Source organism: Pleurodeles waltl, chromosome 8, assembly GCF_031143425.1.
Source record: "Pleurodeles waltl isolate 20211129_DDA chromosome 8, aPleWal1.hap1.20221129, whole genome shotgun sequence".
Lineage (NCBI taxonomy): Eukaryota > Metazoa > Chordata > Amphibia > Caudata > Salamandridae > Pleurodeles > Pleurodeles waltl.
In genome coordinates, this window is record NC_090447.1 from 1,284,249,111 (window position 1) to 1,284,258,380 (window position 9,270).

At 42.5% G+C, this 9,270-nt stretch overlaps 1 protein-coding gene across 1 annotated transcript; it reads left to right on the forward strand.

Moving 5' to 3' along the window:
• Window positions 1-430: 430 nt before the first annotated feature.
• Window positions 431-5,673, forward strand: AMER2 (APC membrane recruitment protein 2). The gene has a single exon (XM_069202238.1). It carries the CDS (start codon window positions 692-694, stop codon window positions 2,297-2,299), a length of 1,608 nt encoding a protein of 535 aa, XP_069058339.1. The 5' UTR covers window positions 431-691; the 3' UTR covers window positions 2,300-5,673.
• Window positions 5,674-9,270: the final 3,597 nt, after the last annotated feature.

Genomic DNA, 9,270 nt, shown 5'->3' on the forward strand with positions numbered 1-9,270 from the left:
GTCAGAGCCAAGTGAAATGTGCATTTGCGTGTAACACGCCAAACGTGTCAGATGTGCAGCTCTCTTCTTGACAATGACCAAGCGGTAAACATGATGGTTTCCTCCTGTGACGAGCCATGCTCCACAACAAAGACATTTTTCTGATGGGCGGGTCTAGCACAATATACCTACTCACATATTCGCTACTTTACGTATTTTGCACCTCTATCCTTAAATAATCAATGCTTGGAGTTCACACTCGTGTCTAACGAGCGAGAAGCTGCTGCGTCTCCGAACATAAGACCATCTTTTTCTAGAGCACCTGACGTGCAATGCGCTGCATGCTATGGGAGCAACCCTCCCCGCAAGGAGGGAGACGCGGCACAAATGGGCAGGCAGCGGCCAACATCTCCTATTATATAATCTCTTTAGTGGGAGGGGAGAGGGTTTGTGTGATATCACGGGAGGAGTGGGGCGTGCGTGTGTTGGATAGCCGGGGTCCTTTTGGAACGGATGACAGTACCCCTGGCCTGACGAAAGCACGCGCGCTCTTTTTTGGTTTCCATGGAGACGCCCAGGAGCTCGAGCTGCTGCTTCCATTGAACCGAGGAGCATCATCAGCACCAGCAGCTGCAGCAGGGCGAGCCGTCCGCGCGCCGCTTCAACGGCCGCGCACGGCGGTAAATAACGGCAGCTGCGCGAGGCGCGGGCCATGGACCTGCAGGACTGCGGCGCTGAGAACTCGGAGACGCCAACGGGCAAAATGAACCGCACCGCATTCAAGCTCTTCGTCAAGCGCAAGTCGGGCAGCGCAATGCCAAGCATCTTTGGGGTACGAAGCAAAGGCGAGGCAGCCAAAGGCAGAGGTCTTCCCAGAAGTCAAACGCACGACGGGCTGGCCGCTGAGGCCGCAGCAGGGTTGGAAAGCAGTAAAAAGGAAGAAAGCTCCCATACCGAAACGCGTCCTGGTGTTAGCGATGACACCAAGCCTGTCTCTGCACCAAAGACTCACGGCTTTTTCTCCCTGCTACGGAAGGGCGGCGGGGGAAAGAGTGAACCGGGGCCACAACAGCCGCCGTCGGAGAGTAAGGCCGGTAAACAAAGGCGCGGGGGGTTGAGGGGGCTTCTAAGCGGCATGCAGCGCTGGCGGCGGGGCTTCGAGCCGCCCCCGGTGGAGCCGCTCAGTGCTTCCCTGACCGCCAGTATGGAACGGATCCCCGAGGAGCCCCCGCCGCCGCCGCTCCCCGAGGAAGAGCCGAGGGAGGCCGAGGACGACGAATCTCCGCTCTCTTCGCTGCACATTGAGGACATCATCCAGGAGGCGGAAGGCCGTGCAGGCGAGGAGGAGGAAGAGGAGACGTTTTGCCAGGGCCCCGAGGACGAGGAGGCGCCCCTGGAGGAGCAGCGAGGCCCCGCGGATGACGAAGGCGCCCTGGCGGAGGCTTCCGCGGAGGAACCTCCACCTGCCCCTGTGCACACCCGGGTCCCCCTGGCCGCCCTGGAACCGCCTCACGCCGAGCTGACGGCAGAGCGCGCAGGGCTGCTGTTCACAGACGCGGCGTCGCTCAAGAGCTTCGACTCGCTGACTGGTTGCGGGGACATCACTGCGGAGCCCGAGGAGGAACGGTCGGGAGAGCCCGAGGTTGGGGTCGTAGAGGAAGAAGAGCCCCCTCCACAGGAGCCACTTGCCCCTGAGACAGTCCCTATCGAGCAGCCGCCGCCCCTCCTGATCTATCAGGGCGGCGGTGAGGAAATGGCCAGTCCCGAGGGCGTCGACGACCCCGAGCTGCAAGACTTCTGGCAGGGGCTGCCCCGGCCACAAGAACACGAGGCACCTGCCATTGACTGCCCCCCTCTTTCAACAGAGGACAGGTCGTCTCCTAAGGGCTCCCCCAGCCCCACAGAGGACCCGGCAACCCCAGAGCTGGTCAGCCCCAGACACCTAGAGGAGGAGAGGGTGTCTAGGGGGAGCTGCAGCGGAGAGGCCCTTTATAACCTCTCCCCGGAGCCCAGGGAAGAGCGGGCCCTGCCTGAGCATACCATCACCCCCGTCACCCTTACCAAATCCCTGTCACCGGTCACAGCCACATGCCCCCTCAAAGCCACCACGGGAGGGGGTGCCAAAGATTCCAGGATTCCTGTCAGCCGGAAGCACCTGCCAGTGCACTGCCCGCAGCCCGCCCAACAGCCGCCCAGTAAAAGTGAGATCCCCAGAACAAAAATTCCCGTATCCAAGGTGCTGGTGCGCAGGGTCAGTAATAAAGTCTTAACTGGCACAACCTATAAAACTTCAACTCTCCAGGACACTGGTAAAAAGTAGACCTTAGGTCAAATTTGACTGCTTTGCAGAGCCATCAAATAAGAAAGAGCTACACTTGAAAAGTTTGCCCCACGAAGGTTCTGGTAACTAAAACAGAAAGCATGATTTGGGGCCCACAGGTTATTCTTGTCCTAAACCTAAATATGGGCAGCTAAGCACTTTTTTCATTCTGAAAGCACTGAACCTTTTGAGATCCCGGTCACAGCCCTATGCCAGAATGACCAATCTGTTGGTTTGTCAAGAGCTCACAATTGTATTCCAGTTAAAAGTTACAACACGATGAGTTGCATAGACTTGTTCTCTGTTTTTCGTTTGTTGGTTTGTTGACACGTAAATGACTACAGGCTCTAACAAGCTCTAAAACAAGACTGGCCGACGAACAACTGTGAGAAGTATTTGCACTCTGGAAAGAGAGGTGCAGTTATCTAACTGCACGATGTCTTTTTTTGAACAGGGACTAGTTGGCAAAAGATTCAGATCCATAAGTTTACTATTTGTCCCGATTGCCTAATCCGGATCAGGGAAGCATTACTACTTTCAAACGTATTTCTTGAATAGTTTTATACAGACACTTTTCCACCATAATTTGCAGTAGAAACGTGGTTTACATTTTCACACGTTGTATGGAAAAAATATAACATTGTATGACTAGAATCCACTTCACTTTTAAATGGTGTCTCTGAAGCTGTTTGCAAACTCATTATTGTGTGACATCACTAATGCACTCCTCTTTGCCACACGATTTACGTTCATTTTTTACACTTCGTTCTGTAGAGAATTGTGATCACACCCACCCATGTAGTGTTTGAAAGTAATAATATTAATTAAAACAGAATATGCAAGAACGTTTTAAATGGCAACAGCAAAGTAAGTCTGAGTCATTGCTTATGGACCCCAGCAGGTGTCAGCTGTTCTTGATAACCATTCTTTATAATTTCAGTTACACTTATCGTTAAAGCAATCCTGTTTAAGGGTACATGCATGTTGAGTTGAGACGGAAAGAGTATGTGTCGTGAGAGTTGAGGTGCACGTTATATCGTCTATGTACTGTGGTGTCTTAACATCTACAGTCTACACAAATGACCACATATATTCTGAGGACATGGGTTGTATGGTGAGCCACATAGTTTTACATCCTTGTACAACACAATTTTTAACATTGGAACTTTTTTTTTTTTATTGATTTTTTTTTGTGCCCTTTCTTGTGCTAGACATCTTGTAACCCGACTTTTGTACTCTGAAAATGGGTTATATTTATTTAACCCGATGATATACGATAATCAATCACCTACCAACTACTTATTAAGTGAATGTACATGAATTGGAAAAGTCACTTCGGTACAGTAAATTTAAGTAGACCAATTTTTACTTGTATCCAGAGTCCAAAGAAAGAAACCGTTACTGTGAAGTCTTGTTTGTGTCAAATTAAAAACGTTTATTAAGTTTCTTCATAAACATGAGGGTTTAAACAATTTATCCAAAGATTGTTAAATACAAAAAAAAACAGTCAAGACATTTTGTTCCTTCTTGCTTTCAGGGCTGTTAGCCAGAATAATACAAAATTGACAACCGTTAAAACCAAATACACTTATATGTTTATATATATATAATTATATATTAAACATGTATTCACTACATAACGAATCACAGTGTTTGCATGAGCTATGAGGACAGAAAAAGCTCACCATATGTTATGGTACATTGGGGTTTATTATGTGGTGAATAAATGTTTTTAATGCATTTTGTTGTATATTTTATTTTAAAATGATCAATTTTGTAGTATTATGGTTTACAGCCCTGAAGAAAATCAAAGTTCAGCGAGAAAAGATTAAACAAGTTGGCTGTTTCTTTGTGATATTTAACAATCTATAAGTGACAATTGGGTGTAGATGAATTCACTCTAGTAAAGTACCTCTCCCATGTGATGTACATGATTGATTTACAAGCTTTTGGGTGGTTGGCTCATAGAGGTGGCACTGTTTGAAGATGCACATATTGTAGACCTAGGCAGTGCGGGATTTAGCCCACAACTGCCACTGTAACTTTGTAACTGAACCCAAAGGCCACACAAGATAATGTAAACATATGAAAGGACTGTTAGTCGTTTTACCTTCACGTAGGTATCAGGTATCGTTTTGGTTGTGTACAGTTAGGCTCTTTATTGTACTCAAAAATACATATGCTTTGTAAGGGATAATTCAGTGTTATGACATAGCAGACATTTGTCTCTTTTCCTCTGAAAACACAAACAAGCAGCACTATTTTAGATCTCGGTCAAGGCTAGAGGTTTGTATCCTGGCATATCCTTTTAGAAAGTTAATGTGTGCATCTACAGGATTGGCCAATAATTCATAAAAGTCTTGTCCTATATTGTGTTTAGAATGACATTTTCATATATATTTTGGTAGTTACGCTGCCTTTGATTGAGGAAACCAGTTGTTAAAATATTCATTCTGATTTAAGTATCTAACTGCCACCAGTTGAGTAACCGATTTTTTTTATTATGAAATCTTTAGTGACAATTTTTTGAAATACATATATATTTCTTATAGTGAATCTATAGGGGCCTGGGTTTGTCAATATATTCCATATTGTTGCCCCTGCCATTCTGGACTACTTCAGTGTTTCACATCTGCCATCCTACTTGTGTTTCTGAGCTCTAATTGAATAAAGGGGAGTGGCACATAGTTCCTCGATTCAAGCAGAGGATAACATGGAATTACTGAATGTGGTGGCATACAGAAAAAGTAGCACGGCCTAAAACACACTGCTCTTAATAGCTATTTTTTTCTTTTCTTTCTACACAGAAGCACATAGGGTCTGACAGAATTGAAAAGAAATCATTTGATTGAATGCTGTTTTCAAGTGCTTATGATCACAAAAGCCATAGTAATGTGTAAGGGGTTATCAGTCGTGTATTTATGACAGACTATGGCAACGCAAGGTGTTAATGGGTGTTTTTAATTCACAGTGCTTTGGACTGGGGTTCATTTCACGTCAAGGCTACCATAAAAGTCCTGGGGCTGTTGCACATGGAGCAAACGTTCCTAATCCGTCTGAAGTCTATCCATTCAAGCCTGCCTATTAATTTGTTACATATTATCATTTTCTCCTGGCAGCTGCTGCTTTAAAACTCGATGTTCCATATTTTGTTTCATGTAAAATGTGAATATTTTAGTTAATGGGTGTCTTTGGGGCTATTGATTTGGACAGAGACTTGATGCCGGCAATTGTCATGTTGCATATTTCTTTTTACATTCTTGTAACACCTCATGCTGTGTCAACATAGTTTTTAACTCTGAATTGTTATGAGCTTTTTTCATTTTGTGTACACTGTACTTTTTTTAAATATATATATATATATATATATTTTTTTTTTTGTACTTTTTCAAGGTGTGAGATTTATTCTTTTAGGAATTTAACTTGTCAGTACAGCGTAGCTCTGCCACCATTTTCACCTTCTGACTGGAAGAATGGCATTTACTGCAAAAGACGTGGTGTTCGGTCTGAGATCTGAAGTATGTGTGTGTAAGAGGCACGTATATTCCTGTGCTTTTAGCCTTTTGAGAAACTAAATCAGAAGCAGGCCTAACGTGAAAACAACAGAACTAGTAAAATGTTTATAATACTTTAGACAAAATATCCTTTGTATGAGTAACAATTTATCAAGGGTCATTAAATAATATAGGTGGGAAACGTTTGCACCAAGCCAATTCTTATTACAGATTGAGATGATCTATCCAGTTACAGGTTGACAGACCCTACTACATCTTTTTCCTAGACACGTGACACTCTCCATATTTGTACAATTGTGAATAGAATCATGAAAAATGCAGTTTGTTTTAGTGTGATGACTATTGTACCCTGAATGTTTTTTTTCAGCAGCAAACTGGATACAATGGAAACAATGAATGGTCAGCCCTTAAATAGCCATTTGTAAGCCAAACAGTGATCTTGTTATACAGCGTTTTCAAATGAAGTCCAGAACTTGATTCCTATTCACATCAAACATATAATTGTCCTTTTGTCTGTGATGTGTTTTTTTTTTTTTTGTTGTTGTATTCTATAGTTGGAACATTTTACTCATCTATTTCTAATATTTGACTTGGATGTAATGTCTGAGATGACACAGATTAACCATGCATAGAATACATGCTTTTTTGTATGCATAGTGTGCACACCCGTGCATGCTTATTTGTGTATGTCTCTGTACATATATGTATATTATACTCATGCTTGCATTTGTGCATATTTCTGTAAATAGTGTGTTAAAATGTATTATAGCAAAGATCGCAACAAATTGCATCTACAAATTAAGGAATTCCTAGCTGAACATTAGCTCCCCTACCTTTTGAACTTGAGTCTGAGGAGGTGGAATTGAAGAGATAAGCATGGACGATATATTAATGTATTTAGAGACCAGTGGTTTGGTAAAATGCAGACAACTGTGCTGCCTGCCTCTTGTGCAGTGGATTTTAACAACCATAGAGTACTGATAGTTGGATTTTATTTGTGTGCTTGGATGCTTCTGATAGGCATTTTGTATGGTTAACGGCTAAACAGATGTATGGAGATTGACAGCACTTGCCAAGAATTAAATTGCTAAATTCAAAGGCAGAACTCCTGAATGCTTTTGATTTAGTGGTAGCCTAAAATATTTGTTTTCATCCTACTTCTGTTTCTCCGGTACAAGGTCTGAAATCCAGAAATCAGTTTTTCTCTGGACTTTTTTTTCTTTTATCTACATATGTTTTCTTAGAAAACAGTCTATCCAAGAGGTGAGGCCTTGATGGGTTGCTATGATCTACAAAGCTTCTCCATTGGAAGAAAAATGCTATTTGATATCTGTGAATTTCACCTCTGTTGCATGCCTGATTTGTGTAAGTAGAGTAAGATCCGAAACATTTCCTGCATAGATTGACAAACTGACTTTCCGCCTGAGCACCTTGAAATGCATTAATTGCCTGAAACTGCCCAAAGTGGTTTCATTCGTTGTATCACATTGGGGCTGATTCACCAAACCGTTTGAGTGAGGCATAGTACTACCGTTTTACACTCTCTTGCATGCAGTTTGTGAATTGGCCTCAAAATGTCCACCTCCCCATTAGTAAAAGTGCAAAGAGGTTGCAGTTGTTTTCTGTTCATATTAAATTTATATAAATATTACCAGTATATGTTTTGGGTCTAATTCACAAAGGCATGTAAAGTATATGCAGTGATACTATTTTATATACTCCAATTACCTTTGTGAAGAGCCTCCTTTTTCACTACTGGACTTCAGTATACATTTTGAAAGCTAAATTGCTACATGTATTAGCTGCTGAGAATAGGATTGTCACTTTTGTTGCTCTGTTTGCATTATATCAGTGGTTCAGTAAATTGTGGCCCCTGTACAAACACCTGTTTGTGCAGGGATCGCAACTATGAGTTTTACGTTTTATTTTACCAGGTTTCCTTGTATTATAAAGTCCCCACGTTTGTCAAATTTCGGCAAGCAAATCCTGCTGAAATGTTAAGAGTAAAAGAAAAAAGACTCAGAAAATACAGGGAAGCTGTAATAGCCAAAATGTGCGTGCTATGACCTATTTCCAGTGCAAAATTCTAAATATGCGATCATTATTGCACCTGATAGAGTTCAGTTTTTGGTGTTATCAGATGGCATAGTTATCCCATTAAACCCTGGGGTACTCATAATCAAGCCCTAACAGTTCAGTTGAAGAAAATGTGCAAACTACTTTCACACAGAACTGTGAGATGCACTGCACTGGGGCACTGGAGGCAGGGACAAAGGAGTCAATTAGGTGACCCCCTGAAGTACAGTAATGTGCTAGTGCGTTAATGTTTTGAGTCGATCAGTAATAAAACATTTTTGTTCTTTGCCTTCCCTGTACCCTACTCTGCTGCGCTGCCCATAAGTCCCAATAAGAGCCAACCATTAGCAATGCTGACTGGCTCCGCTGTAATAATGCCTTATTACAGAAATGTATACTTTTGGCACACCATAATGTATAAATATGTTTCCATTTAGGAAATGTGAAAAATCGTGGTTAAATCAGATTGGTATGTATAATTAGTAATATGATCATTGGAATGTGCCAGGACAAATATTTATCACTCACACAACATAACAAATGCAGCACACATTAGTTTCAGCACCCTTTGCAGCCATTAGTTTTTGAAGCACTGCTAGCACACGTCTGTGTGAGGGTATGTGACCTAAAGAGTGAGAAGGTAAAAACAAAAACAGCTTTTTTTTTGTTTGTTTTTTTGGACAAAAGTGCCATTCGGACATCTGCGTGTTATCTTAATACAGACCTCCTCCTGAATGACACATCTAACATCTTTGGCTCACTGCTAACATTTGTAGTGACTTGGCAGATGACACCGTTTGGAACCATAATTACGCATATTAGCAATAGCTATTTTATAAGTCGTGGGTTTTGGTTGCTCCAGTCTTCCAAGTTCAACTTTAGAATTACTCAGAAGGTCACAGTGAACAGGGTTCTTGGGTAATAACATGCATAATTCCAAAAGTATATGTAACGTTGATTTGAAGACTGCAAACAACTCTGGTGGCACATTATTCCCTTACCAAAGTAAAATACAAAATATTTAGATTCTTAAACCAATTACAGTAAAAATGCAGATGCACTCCCACCAACAAAGACTGACAGTCCATTGCATTGTTCATTTTCCTCTAAATATTCAACCAAGTTCTGCAAGTCAAACAGATAAATGCAAATATTTAATGTAAAAAAAATTCTAAAATCCCAAAGGATTGCACTACCTGTACCACTACTTTATAGATTCACCAGACTGTTCGCTATTCCTCCATCTCTCCTAACCAGACATGCTCCCAAAAACTCATCACTAGCCAGCCTACTACCGGCACAACCCCAGGCTGCTGCCTACAATATCTTCAGTTGACTTTCTTTCTAGGACATCTAGTACCTGCTGATCGTTGACCTGTT

Excerpts from the sequence above, each read along its gene's own strand:
- AMER2 (XM_069202238.1), top strand. The coding sequence starts at position 692 with ATGGACCTGCAGGACTGCGGCGCTGAGAACTCGGAGACGCCAACGGGC.